The sequence below is a fragment of the Bemisia tabaci genome, chromosome 4 (genome assembly GCF_918797505.1).
Source record: "Bemisia tabaci chromosome 4, PGI_BMITA_v3".
In the NCBI taxonomy this organism is placed as follows: Eukaryota; Metazoa; Arthropoda; class Insecta; order Hemiptera; family Aleyrodidae; genus Bemisia; species Bemisia tabaci.
In genome coordinates, this window is record NC_092796.1 from 56765256 (window position 1) to 56783923 (window position 18668).

The window sequence follows — 18668 nt, forward strand, 5'->3', positions numbered from 1 at the left end:
GGTGGGGTATATGTATGTGCATGTCAAAATTCTTAACTAGTTCGGATAAGAATTACAAAATCACTGTGCATTTTTCCATATTAAAATTTTCCCTGGTGCTGAGAACTTCCTCACTGGGATTTTTCGATATATACTATTTAGGAAGGTTTTCATATTTGGATTGCACATTGCAAAAAGGGACCAAGAGCATTCTAGTGTTGCTAGGATTGTGCAACTCACATTCCTTAAAGCGAAACTACTGAAATCACGCAAAAAATTAAATTTACTAATGTAATTTTCCTCTTGAATTTATAGTTTTTTCGGAGCAAAAATATAATTTGTTTCGATGATCCGGTTGTTTTTGCAAAGTAAAGAAAGTTGCACAATCTTAGCGTCATTGGAATGCTCTCAGTTCCTTTTTGCAAAATGCAATCCGTTTATAATTCTTATTGAAAGCAATTAATTGACACTAGCTTGTGGAATTAACTAAAATCAGAAACAATCACATCAACCCTGAGAAACTAACTTTTTAAGTTGAGAAAATCATCTGTCAGTTTCACTAGACCTCCTAATACTCTTAATGCTCTTTATTTGTAAAACTAAAAAAAATATTAGAATACTGAGAATCATATCTGTCTTAAAGAACAACTGAATGTTAATTTCAATACATGGTTTGACTTTACACTTGGGTTTCTTGCTTGAAAAACAGTCAATAGGCCTCTCATTCGAAATGAAATAATTTTTGCTCAAAACTTCTCGGTTTTTCTCCTTTGAAAGTAGACTTCTTGGGTCATAATATTTGGAAGAGAAGGAATAGTCCAAGTTAAAGAATTTTTTTTTATCTATTGAGAGATGAAACTTCCTCATTTAAAATTAATACAAACAATAGACGTTATTTTCTGATACACTCTTAATTTTAACACTCGATCTTATCAAAATGAGATTGAAAAGTAAAAATAGAATTTTTAATTATGGGTGGCAGTTTTTCGTGTTATAAGTCTCATCTCAGAAGGAATACAGCCTTGGAGCCAAATTTTAGGAAGAAAAAAACCAAACACACCAATAGTTCTTACGACAATCTTTGCAGTAATAAGTTTCTTGTTCTGGCAATAACTAATCTCCTAGATCAGTAGAACACACTATCCCTAACTGAAAATAAAAATTCTAACTTTTCGAATTTTTAGAGGAAAAGAAAAGATCATCTTAAGCAAATCCTACCTGTTGGCTGAGGTTTTGCTTTCGTGCAATAATATTATTTCAGATAAAAGTCGTTTTGAACAATTAGAATGAAAGACGCTGAGATGGTTTTACCATCGATTTTAAAGAAGTCGATGGTTTTGAAAAATATTTCTATTAAAAAAACCCTAATATGAAAGAAAATAATTTTACAAGAGCCTTATCTTCGTTGAGCAGATTAGTCTAAATAGCTAGCTCAAGTTAGTTTTTGAGGTTATGGTTTCAAAAAACAAAGTTTACGGCAAAGAGAAAAACGACATCAAGAAAAAGTAACAAACATACAAAATTAGAAATAGATACAAATATAAAAAGATACTACAGAGAGACAGTTCCAAGAATGGTGTCACGAATCGAGTCAACATATTGCGCAGGAACCCAGTAGATCCAGTAACGCGAGGCTTCAGTCGGACCCAGCTGAACTGCCATTATATGATATTCCTCATGACCTTCGATGGGCTCGCTAATAACATTCTTGATGGAGCTCATACCCAGTTTGTCCGTCCTTTCCTTAGTGCCAATCCAGACTTGGTCTACTTCCAGTTTGAACGTTAACCTCACTTTACCACCACTTTTATTCAGCATTCCGGAGATAGGATATGGAGGTAAAGGCTCCTAATACAGCCAAAACATAACAAATTATAGCAAATAAAAAGTGAAGAGGTAGGAAGTGTAAAGGAGCTGTTAAACTAACTGTGATTAAGAAACTTGGAGTTATGAATTGCACTGCATCAGAGAATGGGCACAATATCAACCTTCAAGAACCTGACATTTCTCCTGTTTACACACATAAATACAGGTCAATAGCCGAAGTGCGAATCCACGTATCTCAATCACGTGTTTCACGATTTCAACTCCTATTTTATTTTTACAAAGGGCAGAAAGACAACTTTAAAGCTTAAAATTAATACAGAATACACTGCTAAAAGGGAAGACAAGTCAAGGAAATTTTCAAGAAATTACATTGTGGTCTTCCAAAGAAAAAAAAAGTAAGACAGAAAGTCTGCAATGTTGCAACCGGAGATATGTGGTTTTGAACTTTGATCATTGAAATGTACCTAATGTATTCATAATTTTCCTCATCTTGCTTCACAGCCCTTATTTTTAAAAGATACTTATCATGATGATGAAAAAATTAAACAATAGCAGAAGCTTGATAGGGTTTGCAAGAGTACTTGAAAAAAAAGGGAACATTTTATTTGGTTACCTCCAACTCCAAGTGTCTCTAATTTAACCGTTAATTGGTGCTTTGAAGGCCTCTGCAGATAACATAAGAAGCCTTTGAGTCTTTCCATAGGTCTCCAAAATTGGTCACGAATTTTCTCATTTTTAATTGAATGCATTGTAAGCTTTTAGAGCTAAGGTCCATGCCAAATAGGTTTACGCACTTCCAGACTGTGACAGAAGATCTGTCATCTTGATTCTTTCATTTACTTCCAATGCTAAACTGACCTCAGATGATCTTCTGTCACAGTCTATAAGTGCTTAAACTTGTTTATCCACTCTACTTTCATTTCGTAGGAGGGAATGACAGCAACTTCAGGTATGTTACGAGATTTCATTCACTGCAGTTTTTTTTTTTTTTTAAAATACTGACAAAAAGAGGGGTTGGGAAATGTGTGAAAAATAAAAGCTTACTTACTTTAATGTTTAAAATTCCAGGCATAGCATCATCAGGGACTCCTTTATCCAGGACTTTCCGGTGAATCTTTTGTCTACAAAAGGGTTCACTAGTTGAGACTGAGGTGGACTTTTCCTCTGCAGTATCCTGATAAAAGAAAATGTAACCACTGATTCATGAAACGTGCTTTAGTGATGTCACGGAAACAGTTGAGAAAACTGAAGTGTTACATGATGTGAAGAGACTAAAACTCTCCTCCTCGCTAAGGTCATAGGATTGCTGGATGATGCCCTCTCACTGATTCTGCCCCATGCCAGCTAGTTTTTGTAGCATTGACTACTTACATGGTGAGTTTTTGCACATCATAGTAGTAATGACTTTCCTACACCCGTCCTGAGGCAGGCCTCTCTCACCAAGGGAGAATTGATGTTGGTAGTACTACTATTGGATAACCATGTCCCTCCCCTAACCTGTCACCTAAGGGATGAGACAAGGCATTAGAGTGGCATGGCAACCCATACTCTTGATGACTGATAATGATTGAGTCCTCGAATATCAGTCGCCTCTAGGGACATCAGCGCTGGCAGCAAACTGCCTTAACCACTACACCACTGAAGCTGACAATAGATAAGGAAATATAACAAATAGTGAAGGATGAAAAGGACATTCACCTGATTACTAGGGGTTGAGACAGCCAATACATCTGTGAGTTTGGACCCAACAACCATAACCTTTGCATCCTTTGTTACTCCGATATCCTTCAAACTTTGGTCGTCTTTGGCGAGGCCTTTGAACATGATTTTTTGTAGATGCTGTGGTACTCCTGAAATTGAAAAGTTAAATAAATTCACAAGTGTATAAGTAGAAGGTGTGTGTGTGTACTGATTTAGGAGCTTTCAATTGTAGAACTTAGAACTTTGATAACAAAGAAATAAGGCATTGTAAATTTCCTCTTGCATTTAATTATCTTGATGATGGAGAACCGTTTATAATAATTTTACAGTAATTACTTAATTTTGAATAATGTAGTTGTGCAGTGATTGCAGTAATCGCCTTTTTTCTCAAGGGTACTGATTTGCATAAGCAAGAGGCCTGTAACACCCAAACTGATAATTGAGTAAGTCCTCTTAGTGTCACCTTTGACACTTTTCACAAAACTCGTGACAAAATCTGCCTTCGTCCACTACTCATCATCTCCCATCCTACATGGTGAATGGGATATACAACAGTGGCTATATTAACGGCGTAAGTCCGCAATCACATATCTCGTTTGCGGTGACTGGCAATCTCCACCTCTATGTTATTTTATTAAAGGAGAACGAATTGACATCATTCCTTGAGGTTTTTGCATAACTTTTTTTGCACAGAGAAAAAATATTACAGCAGATTTAAAGAATTACTATTGAGTAGTTTTCCGTTTAAAACAGAAAGTATGACAGGAGGCCTGCAATGTCGCAAACAGAGTGATTTGATTGCCGACTTACACTGTCGATATGGAATATCTGGGCATGAGAACGATAAGAAAATGATATAATTACCTAAGATATTTTGTAGGTGCTTTTTCAGATCACTAACTGTTTTCTCTAGGAAGAAATTGACTTCGTGTTTGTTTTTGTTGTGCACAACAAAGAACTCAACTGGAGTTAGATTGGCCTCATCCGGTTGGCTCAAGAGCGGATCACAGATATTTTCAGCATTTTCTGAGATGATTTTCTCCGTACTGGATTCTAAGCGAGGACAATTAGCCTCTGCAGTTCCATTTTCTTTGACATCTCCACGGTCACCCTCCACTAAAAATAGAAAATTATAAGATACTTATCAACGGTGTAGTGGTGACAATATCAAAAAATGTTTTATCATTCCAAATTTTGCAAAAACCAAGAGTATTAATGGACATATGTTGATTGATCCATCCTTCGAACGTTCAGTTTCACATAGTGAGTGACTTACAGTTGATCACATGACAAGAAAACTCGAGCATGCTTGCATAACTTTAAAAGTTATAACATCAACACTGTCCATATTCATTCAATGGACATTCTGATCAATCGGATTCCAACTGATTACTTTCGAGTGCCTTTTTTGGAGACTATTTGTTCATCATGAAGTATTTCTCAAGATTTTTTGAAATTATGCTGTCCCCCTCTCCAAAACAAAAATTACTTATCTACTATCTTCATTTTTTGCTCGCCTGAGATTTAACTGAAATGACACCCCTGATCATAGCTGTTCTTACAGAGCATGTACTTACTTCAAGACTGTAATATGATTTAAAATTTTTCATTCCTAACCGTACTTTATGTCCTTGCTTCGGAGATGAGCCACCAAAACATACCGACCCAGTGACTCAGTCAAAAATACTTGCATCAATTTTACAGACCAAATGAGACAGATCAAGATCTATTTGGTTTATCTCAACACTGTTACACTTGAAAGAAATCTGAATTAGAGCACTCCAGAGCTAGATTGCAATATGGTCTGCTCAGTTTCATACTGAATCATCAGTTTATCAAAAATCTGAGAAAGATGCCACTGGATCAATCTATTATTCCGGTATAACTAGAGGGCAACCTGAACTAACTCTGAAGAGACGACCATTAAATTTTGGTTGGGCAATTCGCCTCCAAGGAGGTGTTACAAGGGAGATCCAGGGGCACCTCCTTTGAATCCAGGTTATCGTAATATCAGGATTTCTTTTGTTAACTATTAAGTGGTCATGATTGATTTCACCAACCACAAAGTGTACTCTAAGGCTGATATGTTTTTATGGATGGTTTTTTTGGCACCAGTTTGTGAGGAGAGGCCAGTCCATTAGCAGACAACTTAACCTATCTTTACAGCCACTACACATCTGATACTTAAAATTTCATCTCCAGCGACTATTGTCATATTTACAAGGGCAGATGGATTGTCTACTTAGAGAATTTGTTCAGCTAATTCTTTTCTCTTCCCGGTTTAATAAGGCAACTGCTTTTACAATAGCTGATGATAGATTCCTCTGAGAAATTTTCTGATTCGCCAAATGATCTCGCAGTGATTCAATGCAAACCTTACTGGGGAGAACAAAATAATTCCTTCTACTACGGACAAGTGCTTTGGGCAAACCATGACGATTATCTTACAAAATAGATTCAAACTTTAAAACAGCAGAAGCGATACCTACTTCCTTTGTTTTGGACTTCCTACAAAACCAAGACTCTTTTAATAGTAGATTGCATGTCCACAATGTGCAAAGATGTTTTTAGAAAAACTGTTTAGTATTTCATAAAATACACCTTGGCATTAGTTGGCTTGTGCGTAAGAAAAAAAATAATAAAAATAAAATAAAATGGAAAGAAGAGGAAAAGGAAAGAGCTACTATAATGCTTTAATAAAACCAGTTCAAACACAGCGAGGAAATGGGCAAACTATGTTCAAAATGGGACAGAGGGTAAACGAAATTGGCTAAAAAAAATGTCAGTTCATTATAAAGGACAAAGAGAATTGAGGAATCCAAATATCAATATTTAAAGTAAAACCTGAAAATTGAACAAAGATAATCCAAGAGAAAACTTACTGGGGCAATCCATGATGTAAAATAATGAGCTGACAGGTACGATTATAGAAGGAGAAGTAAAAATTTGCACTATCTACCAAAAATTACAAGAACTGTAAATTTTCTGAGTCATTTCTGCACACTCTCGAAAATCTCCAATCATAGTAAACATAACCTAGAAAAATCGCAAGAAATGAAACTGGAGAGAACAGAATGAAACCAAAGGTAGTAATCGTTTTCAAAGAGCAGCCATCTTATTACGTCATTTGAGCAAAAAAAAAAAAAAAAAAAAAGATTTGTGACGTCATCCAAAGCAAATGATAAGCGCAAGTTGAGGAAGGGAATGGCTTAAAAATAGTATTAGCACAGCTGCACAGCTCTATCTTCAACGAAGTCTTCCTCTCTCTTTACCCCCTCTGCCCTCAGTCTCCATAATCTACGTCTCCAGAGAACGTCAACAACATGGCGTCAAGTAAGGTTTCCTAACCCATGTCCCCTTCACAACTTTGATTAGATTAGTTGGATTAGCCAGCCTGATTAGCATTTGTTATTCGAGTACACAAATGAATTTTACTTCCCTTATACCTTGAAACTGAAATTGGACACTTGTGAGATAATTTCTGATCACCTGATCACTAATCGACATTGAGCCAAATGGCTGAACGGGAAATGTTCCATTCGGTTTGATCTCATTCACTCGGACTCTCAATTCTTTGTCCCTCTCGTGAAGTGGATGTATACAAAGTGAAAGTGCGTGTTTTCAGCAGTGTAATTTCTTTAGCCCCCTGATTATTCGTGAGAGCGTTCATCTCCTATGGCTGTGTCAAAGGTTCTCTCCATCCAAAAGTTCTGATCAAACCACAGGTCGCAATTTCGGATCAATGATTGTTTGCTCAAAATTTTCAGAAGATCAATCCCTCTACATGTTTGCCTAGCCCAGAATTCATCTGCTGTGATAGTAATTTAGGATGCAAGTGGTTATGAAATTCAGATCAATACATTATCCAAACCACTTCCTGGGTGAAAGTCAGCTCCTACCTCTTATAAATCTTTGAAAGTAAGTCATTTCTCCCATTAATTTTCTCTGAGAAATGTGTTTAATTTTGCCATCTGGAGTGCATCACTCTCACAGGTCTCTTTGTAATTGCAAACTGTCACTGTAGCCATCAAGCACCTTATCAATATTGAAAGTTTCAGTGACAGCGCCTGGATTATGATACTCGTCCATTTAGTTGAATCGATTTGTGTATCAATAATTCTCTGTTTTGATAAGCTTTAACAAGGTGAGTGATGAATTCTTGTCCAAATCGCAACGGTCAAGGATATGTACCCCCATTACATATTATCAGGAACTTGGTTTTTGTTCTCTCAATATCAGTGGGCTTTCAACTTTTTCTTTTAGTTTTACTCTCCTTTTTCTCATTCTTTCTGCCCCCAAGAGATATTCAGCCCTGTAAGCAGCTACATTCAGCCACTCAGTACACTATCAGTACTTTGACACTTGTTGAATCGTATACAATCGATACTTAGGGTGTTTTGAATCGAAGTAACTAGTACTGAAGTTTTCTCAAATGTCAATCATGTGCAGTAATCATCCAGTACACCATGATCCAGCCTACCAATGAATTATCTCTCTAATCGAACTTTTCACGCCCTGGGCTATTTTAATGGAACCTGACTTAGTTCTTATTCTCAGGATGTGTAACCTTACAAAGTGACGGAAGGCCATAGAACTCTTGAAATCCTTTGTTTAAGAGTTTTTAAGCATCTCTTTGGCGTGAGACAGTCTTTTTAATTCCTGATGCTGTCCGTAGATGTGTAGGTATGCAAATGCGCAAATGGTAATTGTTAAGGCAGACCATAGTGATTCTCAGGACCGCTATTAAGATTTCTAAAAAATAATCAAAAGTGTGTTAACTGTAGAACTGCTGTAAAAATCTGTAACTTCAAATTTTTAGGGTAGTGATGGATTAATCAGATATTAATTGTCGTGGCCCTCCATGAAAAATTTTGATACTATTTCATCTGATTGTTTTCCTCATAACGTACCTAATCGTTAGAAACTATTATTCTGGAATGGCTGTTAATTAACAACCATATGGGCTCCATCATTACTTACGCCCTCATTGCCTTTAAAAGATATTATTGAGTAATGATGCCTTTTCAGAGGCTGCCAACAAATTCAACTAGTAAAAAACTATCTTTCATAGATTCTAAGTCTTCAGTGTTTTTCAAGGTCAGTGCACAGTAAGTACTATTGATCATATTCTCTTCCTGATCTGTTAGTACTATTGTTGAAACTGATGAAATCCATTTGAAGTAAGTTCACCAACTTTTAGAATGAGACGAGAGATCCCTCATCTCAATCCTTGTACTTATTTTCAATGCTACAGTGTCAACTATGATCTCCCACCTTGAGTCCTGTATTTATTTTCAATCATAAAGTTAGTAAACTGCCAATCATCTGTTGCCCTCTACAATATTTTGTCATTTTTTTCTCGAAGTAACACCATTTAACATGCCCCCTGTGTCCAAAGCAGCAATTACTTACAATGTTTTATTTTTAATTTTACAGATTCCGGATGAAAAGTTTGAGAGATTCTTCAAGAGCAGCTAAATATGGGGCTATTATTTTCAAAAATATGGAGTCTCTTTGGAACAGAAGGTAATCTACGATTACCTACCAGTATTTCAGTTCTTTTGAATTGCTATTGAAGTTGGAGGTGCCCAGGTTCTGAAAAATTATGAGACAAGAGAAGGAATTTTTTTTCGATCGTGTTTAATTTTTTATGTTACCTTCAGGACTATTCAATTTTTTCCAGAAATGAACTAAAGTTCCGAAGTTGCTGCGCCTATAAAATATTTCTTTCAAATTTGAGAAAACAAAACTAGGAGTAGGCTGTAGAGAAAAGTATTGCCTAAGATTGAAAAATCAAATGCAATAACTTTTTCGCTTCAGTTGTGTCAAAAGTGAATTTTCACTGAATGGAGCGGTGGTCAGCTAAAAGATAAAGTATACCTATTTCAGTTTGTGTCATTCACAACTTCATTTTTCAATGGAAACAAGTCGAAGTAAAATCTGATTTTCCTCTTGTGTGCCACAATACTCAATTAAATTTATTTGTTTACTTAATTTTTCAAAAAGTAAGTTCCTAAGTTTTGCTAAAATACTGCAACTGAAATACGTGCAACAGTTAAATATAAAGTGTATTACCAAGACTCCACATATGCTAGTAAAAGCTCTGCATATTTTTTCCTAAAGTTTGCTTCCTATGAATGCCTTGTTCCTATTTCTAAAAAAATAAAAATACTCTAGAGCAGGGGCGGACTGGCAATCGAAAAGTTAGGAGGCAACCTACATTTGAGGGCTCCTCCCCCAGGAAATTTTGAACATTTCACACTCTTAAAACGCAACTTTAAGCATTTTTGAAGTCTAATTCAAGAGTATTTGAACTTCAAAATAACCCACACCCAGGATTCTTCGAGGGCCCCAAGAGCCCACTACATTTCCCTGTATATTATGTATTATAAGCTTTAGGGGACCTTTTATAGCTCTTAGAGACAAATATTCAAGGATTTTAGGGTCTTGCAGTGACTGAAAAGGATTGGAAAATTACAACCTTACGGGGAAAAATCGATGATTCAAAAAACAAATGGCCGCGAGGTCCCCAGGGCGTATTGCAAGGAGCGGATCGCCTCCCTGCCCCTGCTCTAGAGTGTATTTGCTGAGGTACGTAAAAGAGATTTTCCTGAAGAAATATTAAAATTTGTTCAGCATTTGACTCGACTCCTTGCTTGTTTCAGAACACAAAATAGTGATAGTTGGTCTAGATAACGCTGGTAAAACAACGATTCTGTATCAATTTCTAATGAATGAAGTTGTGCATACATCTCCAACAATCGGATCAAATGTAGAAGAGGTGATATGGAAGAATATTCACTTCATCATGTGGGATCTAGGAGGTCAGCAGTCGCTTCGAGCTGCTTGGAGTACCTACTACACAAATACAGAGGTAATTAACATTGTCTGAAGTGAATCTTCTGTGGTTTCTTTTATGAATGTAGAGCCCGTTTCACATAACTTTGCCTCTTTTGCTCTATGGATGGAATAGGGAATTCTCTACTCTACGCATACAGCAAAAAGGGCAAAGTTATCTTAACGCTCCACTGGCCTTTAGCCATGGTCAGGAACAGTTGAAGGTCTTTTTTGAAAATTTATACACTTGTTCAACTATGAGCAACACATACCGAACCAAATACTGTTCCAAGTCTATAGCATTAACTTCCTCTGCTTTAGAAGATTTGCTGTACTGTTTTGAGTGAAAAGTTCCTTGATGGAGCCTCATCTCCACTGAACTCATATTAAATGTTGCACACAATGCGATGGCATGGCTCTTGTCTCATGATTCGGAGATAGCAAGTTTAATTCATTTAAACAATTACAGCAGGAGGTAACAAGGCTGAAAACACAAATGACACCAAAACATTTTGGCTGGAAACACCATAACCTTCTTTTGTTTAATAAAAAAAAAAAAAAAAAACTAGACAAATTTGAAAACTTTGTGCACGGTTTTATCCTTCTAAAAGAAGATGAATGTTGTTCTCTGCTGTTACTTGCTTCTGTAATTGTTTAAATGAATACCTTGTCATGGGCTGCGAAGCATTTTTTTCATTATCATGAAAGTACATTTTCTCCAGAACTTCTCCTTTCTTTTGGTTTACGAATAAAAATAGTTTAAACCAAAACTTCTCTGGAGGTAAAAAGTAAATTTGGGCAGGGATCAAACTGACAACATTTTGATCGTGTGGCAAGCCTTGAGCCACTGCATCTGATACAAAAGCGAGCCTAGATTTAATTATAGTAGTGCTATTGATGGTCAGGAGGCATTTAAAAAGATCTTTTTGGAAGATTTAGAAACTCAGCATTTAAACTGAAAGTGACCACCTCTGAGCCCTCCATGGTTAGCGTATTGATTTCTTCTAAGAATCTGGGTGTGAATCCAAGTTTTGAAACAAAATCTTAAATGGATCAGTTGTACTAATCACAGCTTATGCTTTGACAATTTCGGATTTTATATCAAAATAAAATATTAAAAATTGTACAGAAACCAAGTTTCCACGTCCAATATCAATGGAGGTATCACCCTTCCAAAACTGGGCACATTATGTCATCCACCGTGGCAGTGCATTCGCCGAGCAACCAGTGCTAATGTGTGTATCATCAACAGATGAATCTAAGGTGGCAGCAACCATAGAATGCGCTACGGCAGTGAATGATGTCATGCACTGTGGTTTTTGAAAAGGGGATATCACCGTTGATATTGAACTTGGAGATTGTGTTTGGATGTATCTTATTAATTTTTGCAACTTCGTAAGCTAAAACCATCAAAACGCGATTTTGTAACTCGTGCAAACGACGAATTCCTTCAAGTACCTTTTATATCCTTCTATCCTTAAATGTTCCAGATATTTAAGTAACTTTAACTGCTCAGATCGGTGTTTTTTATTATCGGCAGTGCGGATGTTATATTATTATGTGCCGCATTATCTGAGGTTTATTTCCTATTTAATTTTTTAGTGTTTGATAGTCTATCAATTTGTATTTTGTTGTATTTCTCTTGATTTATTTGTCAGCTTTCCTTGCATTCCTCATTAAGTTTGTCTTATATTTGTTTCAGTTTATCATAATGGTTGTCGATTCGACAGATCGAGAAAGACTCTCAGTGACGAGAGAAGAGCTCTATCGAATGCTAAACCATGATGAGTTATCTAAAGCTGCAGTTCTAATCTATGCTAACAAACAAGATGTTAAAGGGTCCATGACAGCTGCTGAAATCAGCAAACAATTAGATTTAACTTCAATTAAGAAACAACAATGGCATATCCAGTCTTGTTGCGCTCTTACTGGAGAAGGGTAAGTTCTCATATTTAGCTTTGCTATTATATTCTTGCTAATTTTAAAATCCATTTGGAAATCATTTCCATACAGGGTGGTAATAAAGCTTGAGTACTTGTTAACGTCTTGGGCATGGATGTGAGTATTGACATGCGCCTCAGACAGAAATTCCTCATGTAAACAAGAGAATCTTGTAGGGGAGGAGTCCAGCTGACTGATTATTGAAATTGATAGACAAAGCTACAGACATAGAAGACATAGGGTGTATAGAGTGATCTTATTGGTTACAACTTGTGGTTTTTACAGACTGAGGAGGAAAATGATGGACTTACTGTCTGATCTCTTGTAGGTTGCCGTTAGTTAGTCTGTTACTTAGCTCCTTTGTTTATTGCAACCACCCACTTCCACCAGTAGGATACCACCATATCCCTTTTGTCGTCTTTGTCTATAACTTTGTTTATCAATTTAAATAAACAGCTTGCTGACCCCCTACCCTCCAATTCATCAGGAGAAGAGGACAACTTGCAATTTCAAATGGTAACTCCTGTCATGTAGTACCTTGTTGGTAGCTATTAATTATTGTTTCTGAAAGGCAATCTTAGTATCGTCAGTTTGAACTTTCACCTTCTGCAATTTTAAAACAATGATAAACAGTTCTTGTAGTTTTTACAAAGAAATTCCTTGTTTTCCAACAGGGTATTCATGAATAGGGGTTCCCAATTGAAATTCTCATGTTGTCCCTATTAGGCAAGGGATCGCTAACCCCTTTTAAAAGGCTACTAGGTTTTGTTTGAGAAAGACTTGCTCAGACCGCAAATCAAAATCTACTATCGTTTTAGGCGTTATGTACTATAGGCGTTACATACTTTATCGTCATTCAGTTAAAATGAAACTAATTTTGATTATGATAGGATTTATACTTTAGTCAAACCTGTTTATAACAAAATTCTGCGTTAAATGAGGTAATTTTGAATCCATGCCTGTTCCCATAAGCGCTCCGTGAAAAAAAAAAAAATAAATAATAAAAAAAAGTTTTAGCAAAGGCTCAGAAGCTTGGAGGCAGAATATTATTTGCGGAAAGAGTTACAAGAATATTTATAAAGAATGGTAGCTAGTAGTGATGAAAAGGGAAAAATCGGTATCAAAACTTCCCATCCTGTAAAGAATGACTGGCCACGACTGAAATATTTTCTAATGATTTTATAAAAGTCGATTTTGAGCAATAAAATTTAGGGAGAAACAGAATTTGGCAAGGAACTCAGGCTGAAGGAGGATTAGAGGCAGGTTGTGGTAAAATGCATGTACTTACTCTTCCTTCTGGAAATAATGGGCCTGTTGCAAACTTCAGCTTGAGCATAAAAAAAAAAAAAAAATTGTTTCTTATGGTGAATGGCTCAAAAATCACAATGAGTGCATCGGGAAAGTCTAAAATATACTCCTAACTTCATAATCTTTGTAAATAATATGCGTTTTTTAAGCTTCCCGCTTCAGAACTGTACCACAGCATAGGTGAGCATTTCGCAAGAGGAGTCATCATCGACATCAGTCATCTTGACTAATGTGTAGCATCCTAGTGCGCAAGGGTTGGATCGAATGACTCCTCTTACGAAACATTCACCTCCGCTGTAGTATCGTTTTTGAAGCGGGAAGCTTAAATTAACGTATATTTCTTACGCAGATCGTGAAGTCAGAAGTGTATTTCAGATATTTCCAATCCGCTCATCTGATTTTTGAGCCATTGTCTGTAAGGAACAACTTATTATTTTGCTCTAGCTAAAGTTTGCAACAGGCTTATTTTAACACGTTATCCAATGCCAAACAGTGAAAACTTCCTTCCAACCTTACTCATAAGTGGTTTCATTTCTGTCGCTTTGTTTACTTTGCAGGTTGTATCAAGGTCTAGAATGGATTTGTAGTCATCTGAAGCGGAAATGACCCTCTCCACTTGGGAAAACTTAAAGCTTCCAATCCGGAAAAGACATAACTCTCAGTGAATCTCTTCTACACACCCACAATTGGATGATATGCTCCTCTCTTTATATTTCCTCAATCAAATACGTTTCATCACATTTAATTGTATTTATGATATGCCTGTGAATTTCAACTTTTCTAATTATTCAATCTTTCCCTTTTTATAACAAGAAAGGAGGATGATATCGTAATAGAATGATAATTTTTTTTCAAATCATGCGGAAGAAGGAGTGAACGTCAAAACTCTATACTCTGGCTTTTTATTAAATGTCTAATTTTCAACTTGGCATGCCCATGTGTAAAGTGGTTTTTCTTGAAAAGGGATAAGTCCAATTTTTACACTTGAAACTATTAAACAAAGTTGTATTTCTTCTCCACTTTAAATTTTGTGCCCCTAGATGTTTTCAACTCAACGAAGTAAATGTGCCCTATGACTATCCTCTGTAAGTGATCAGGTCTTTTCTATGTTAATTGTCTTTTCAATTGTTGTCCTTTTATTTTAGATTTTATGATAAAAATTTGTTCAGGATGTTTAATTTAAGTTTTTTTTCTTTGTTTCATAAATTAAATTTTAAGTAACAAACTCTTTTCTTTTTTTATTTTAATTTTTCTTTGTAAATTTGATTTGTAAATTCTCATCACTTTCGCAGTTATCACCTAGACTCGCAAATGCTTGTTTTTGTAAATATTTTGTAAATAAATGCATTACACAACTATTTTTGGAAAATTATTTTCAGGCTGCTGTTTCTATTAGGAGTCCGGTAGCGTTTTACCTTTGAAAACTGAAAAAAAATTAGATGTGAGGCAAAGTAAATAATTTATTATTCAGGAACACAGTTCATTTTTTCTAGTAAATCAAGAATTTTATCCACTTTTGATGAATATTTTTCTTCTACTGATTTGAGTTTACAATTTATCATCGCCGTCAACTTATTTTCAAGCATCATCATTTTCTTATCCAAATAATACTTTAACTCAGTTTGTGCCATGGCAAATTCATTTTCAGAGCAAAGGCCACTTTCTTGAGCAGAAGAATGGCTGTTTCTTCGTTCGGAGGAAGCGGTGTGGTGAGAATCTTTAGACAGAAGAGAGCTAAGGGGAAACGGACTAGTTCCATTAGAACTATCTGATTGAGAGAGCAAGGAACTCAGAAATTCACCTTCCAACATCTTTAAAATGAGTATGGGATCAGGAACTTTAGTGTGTGATATACTAGGCAAGTTTGAATTGTACATCTTCAAAAATTCTTTACATTTGAATGCTTTGTCCGTCAAAGGTTGGCTTGACGTTTTCAAACGTTCTTCTACTTTATTTAGGTCCAATCCTGGTTTCGTTGGACTGGGGTTCAACTCAGCAACTGAGATGTAAATTCCATATACCCACATACAGTTTCTATTTTTTGTCTTGGCAAGCTGTAACAAAAAGAAAAAATAAATAATCGGTAAACATACTAGTAAAACTTTTTCGTAAGACTAGAACAAGCCATTCAGGTTTTTTTATTCAGTTGCCTGAGGCCCTGGTCCTTCTGAACATTCAAGTACTGACATCCCATATTCATGTCTAGGAATCTTCCATTCTACCAAACCATTATTCTGGTTAGTTTCATACCTTTTTCACCTTTATAATTACGCAAATACCTTAACTATTAATTACCAAAGTCATCCAGACTGTACGTTCTGCCATTTTTGACCTGGTCAGATGCTCAGAATATACCCACGTTTAAAACTGAAAGGAATATCTCAAGCCACTAGCAAAGTCACTAGCTCAGCCCCTTAGCTGCCACTTTTCATGTTGTAGACTATAATCAAAGTACACTGTAGCTCGACATGTGTCCAATCTTCAGTCTACTGATTAATATCTCCGAAGAATGCATCATCAAAAAAATTATATCTATAATCTATGTCAAGACACTGTTCAACTTTCATTTGAAATTTCAAGTACTTCCTTTATTTTTTTATTACTATTAAGTGATAAAAAGGATTGAAATCATTACCTTCAATGTACATTCATTGGCTAGAGCAACATCCATTTCAGTTAAGAATACTTCCATATCTTCGATAGTATCAATATATTCAGCATGATGAGTCCCTATGTACTCCTCCCCTGAGCCATAAAGTTCAAAGATTTTAGCCTAAAAAAATGAAGTAGGTATAAAATTAGCAATAATTTATAATAAAAAAAAGTTAAAAAATTGAAAAATATGGAAAAATAAATATTGAGTCAAAAGTTGTAGCCATCCAAGGAAGAGGCGAAGAGGGGGTCATAGAAGGATAGGAAAGTTATCACTGTAAGCTATCAGCAAAGGTTTCTGAGAGAGAAAATTTTAACATTGGTTTACATTCCTTAATGACCATCATTCATTGCTCGGCTGACAAAAGGGTTTAACTACATTTAGAGATGAGGGCGGGAAAGCACTGAGTTATATAGACGGCAGCGTTTATTGCGTATTGTAGTTAAGTCCTTTTATTAAGCGGGTAAGGTATTTGGTATCAAGTAAAAATGTTTAAGGTGGCAAATTCTCTTCTCTCAAAGAAGCCTGGCACGGATAGTCTAAAACACGCTGTATGTTAAGTTTTCTTCCTTTTCCAGATTTCAGATTCAGATTTCATTTATTAATAAAGAAAATATATAATGCAGTGATTAAGTTAAAGCCACTACAAAATAAACTTGCCAAGAGGTCTAGCCTCGTGCGGCAAAAGTAGTAAAACATAAACTATTTATGACAGAAACAAAAGAGATCATATCAGACCATTGGCACCACTGCCTACTTAGTTCAGTCTTTTTCATTCAGTGTTACACTTAATGAAATACATTTTTTTAAAATCAATTTTCCATTTAGATTGGAAAAGAGGAAGAAGAAAAAAAAACATTTATGGACATAGGTATTCCCAGCAATTTTTTTCTTTTCAATAAGATTACCTCACAAAAAATTGATCCGACTATATTGTAAGTAAAGACGCCAAAATAAGTTAGCGCACTTTTAGACTGCCACAGAAGATCTGCCATCTTGATTTTTCCATTTACTTCACATAAAGAAGTGATGACAGATCATCTCCTGTCACAGTCTAAAGATGCGTAAATGTATTTGGCGTGGACTCTAACAATCTGGCAAAGAATTCATTGAAATTCAAGCTGGAAGGTAAAAACACAGATGGTACATACCTCAGAAGCTATGGCAATTTTGGTGATCATCCAGTTATTTTCCAATTTAAAATTGATTGTGCAAGGTGCAAATCCTGAACTATCATTTGCAAATAATTGTATGCATCTTTCAAAGTCAACGACATCATCTAAGGAAACTTTGGAACTGAAAAAAATAATAATTCCATTACAAGGAAATAAAATGACTACTGTGAGGGTAAGCATGGATTCATCAATGATCTGGAGGGATTTAGAGCTCGCGCATCGTATGTTGAGACAAACGTCAATCTCCGATTAGCTCTGAATTCGCACCACTCAACAGGTCAATACATGTAGTCAGGTGGCACCACTGGTGAATGGTGACATAAGCAATACTTTGACGTTTGTCTCAACACACGATGCGCGAGCTCTAGAAACCTAATTTCAAAAGACAAGTGAACTTATTTCTAGAGATAAGTCTAAAATTTGAGTATTCTTTTTTCAAGCTTGAGGAGGCTCAAATTCTCAATTTAAAAGTGTTTGATTTTGCAGGGGAAATTTGTCTTCATGACCGCAAATCAAATCTGATAGAATACTAAATTAACCCTACACAATCTTATGTGGAGCATCTATAGCAGAGTGTAACTTCGCAGGGAAAATGTTCCGTTTTGGTATCTATTTTCAGTTGACTATTATCGTAGTTAAATTACGATTCAAAGAAAAGTAGCGAGAGATCACATGATCATGATATTAAAAGATCATGACAGAGTGTTTTTGGCATCATTTCTTGTGTAAGAACATTGGAAATGTTGGATAAAAGACCAATTCACTCATGCATGACGCTACATTGAGAGCAGTGCAGCAAAAACCCGTGTTGGATCACTAAGTGGACCTCCCGAAAGAAACCAATCGAGGGTGCACAGATAAAACTTACCTAAACTAGAGTAGGTAATAATTATTTTATACATGGAAAAAAAGCTAAGGAAAGCTGACAAACCTATTCCTCTGAATTTTGATACAATCTGCTATACTTTTTGAGGCACTTTTCCATGAACAAAACACTTGCATGTAATCAGAAACTCTACAATCTGGAGCAGTCATTATTATTTAAGAAACTTCACAAATGTTTCAGAGAGTCATTTCACCCACATAAGTAAGAATTCAGCAGTTGATTTTGGCACTTGGCTTCGGTTTAAAAATAAAAATTTTAGATAAGGGAGGAGGGACAACAACATGCCACCAAAACAAAATCTACTAAATGTACTGATAACATCACGCAGCTGATAAGAGTTGAGTTTTTCAGGTTAGTTAGT

General features: G+C 35.8%; 3 protein-coding genes across 4 annotated transcripts; 1 reads left to right on the forward strand and 2 right to left on the reverse strand.

Annotated features, from left to right (window-relative positions):
- Window positions 1-802: 802 nt before the first annotated feature.
- LOC109040980 (ubiquitin domain-containing protein UBFD1) lies at window positions 803-6584 on the reverse strand. The gene is made up of 5 exons (XM_019057131.2): window positions 6390-6584; window positions 4372-4623; window positions 3505-3656; window positions 2855-2980; window positions 803-1827 (listed from the first exon to the last, which is right to left on the reverse strand). Exons 1-5 carry the CDS (start codon window positions 6400-6402, stop codon window positions 1531-1533), a joined length of 840 nt encoding a protein of 279 aa, XP_018912676.2. The 5' UTR covers window positions 6403-6584; the 3' UTR covers window positions 803-1530.
- Window positions 6585-6822: 238 nt separating this feature from the next.
- Arl5 (ADP-ribosylation factor-like 5) lies at window positions 6823-14951 on the forward strand. Of its 2 annotated transcripts, XM_072300128.1 has the most exons (6): window positions 6823-7425; window positions 7957-8190; window positions 8944-9033; window positions 10173-10381; window positions 12047-12282; window positions 14151-14951. In XM_072300128.1, the coding sequence occupies exons 3-6, from the start codon at window positions 8988-8990 to the stop codon at window positions 14197-14199; spliced, it is 540 nt and encodes a 179-aa protein (XP_072156229.1). In that variant the 5' UTR covers window positions 6823-7425; window positions 7957-8190; window positions 8944-8987; the 3' UTR covers window positions 14200-14951. The 2 variants fall into 2 exon arrangements, with proteins under 2 accessions (XP_072156229.1, XP_018912678.1); XM_019057133.2 differs by lacking the exon at window positions 7957-8190 and having other exon boundaries at window positions 6825-7425.
- An 82-nt stretch (window positions 14952-15033) lies between these two features.
- Window positions 15034-18607, reverse strand: LOC109040979 (uncharacterized). Its single transcript, XM_019057130.2, has 4 exons — window positions 18353-18607; window positions 17398-17542; window positions 16229-16366; window positions 15034-15647 (listed from the first exon to the last, which is right to left on the reverse strand). Exons 1-4 carry the CDS (start codon window positions 18454-18456, stop codon window positions 15057-15059), a joined length of 978 nt encoding a protein of 325 aa, XP_018912675.1. The 5' UTR covers window positions 18457-18607; the 3' UTR covers window positions 15034-15056.
- Between the last annotated feature and the right edge of the window lie 61 nt (window positions 18608-18668).

Excerpts from the sequence above, each read along its gene's own strand:
- LOC109040980 (XM_019057131.2), bottom strand. Across the intron at positions 2,981-3,504 it reads TCTCAACCCCTAGTAATCAG|GATACTGCAGAGGAAAAGTC; the intron begins GTGAATGTCCTT and ends TTCTTTTATCAG. Across the intron at positions 1,828-2,854 it reads CTGGAATTTTAAACATTAAA|GAGCCTTTACCTCCATATCC; the intron begins GTAAGTAAGCTT and ends TGGCTGTATTAG.
- Arl5 (XM_072300128.1), top strand. The coding sequence starts at position 8,988 with ATGGGGCTATTATTTTCAAAAATATGGAGTCTCTTTGGAACAGAAG. Across the intron at positions 10,382-12,046 it reads CCTACTACACAAATACAGAG|TTTATCATAATGGTTGTCGA; the intron begins GTAATTAACATT and ends TATTTGTTTCAG. Across the intron at positions 12,283-14,150 it reads TGCGCTCTTACTGGAGAAGG|GTTGTATCAAGGTCTAGAAT; the intron begins GTAAGTTCTCAT and ends TTTACTTTGCAG.
- LOC109040979 (XM_019057130.2), bottom strand. The coding sequence starts at position 18,456 with ATGACTGCTCCAGATTGTAGAGTTTCTGATTACATGCAAGTGTTTTGT. Across the intron at positions 17,543-18,352 it reads ATCAAAATTCAGAGGAATAG|TTCCAAAGTTTCCTTAGATG; the intron begins GTTTGTCAGCTT and ends TATTTTTTTCAG. Across the intron at positions 16,367-17,397 it reads AAATTGCCATAGCTTCTGAG|GCTAAAATCTTTGAACTTTA; the intron begins GTATGTACCATC and ends TCATTTTTTTAG.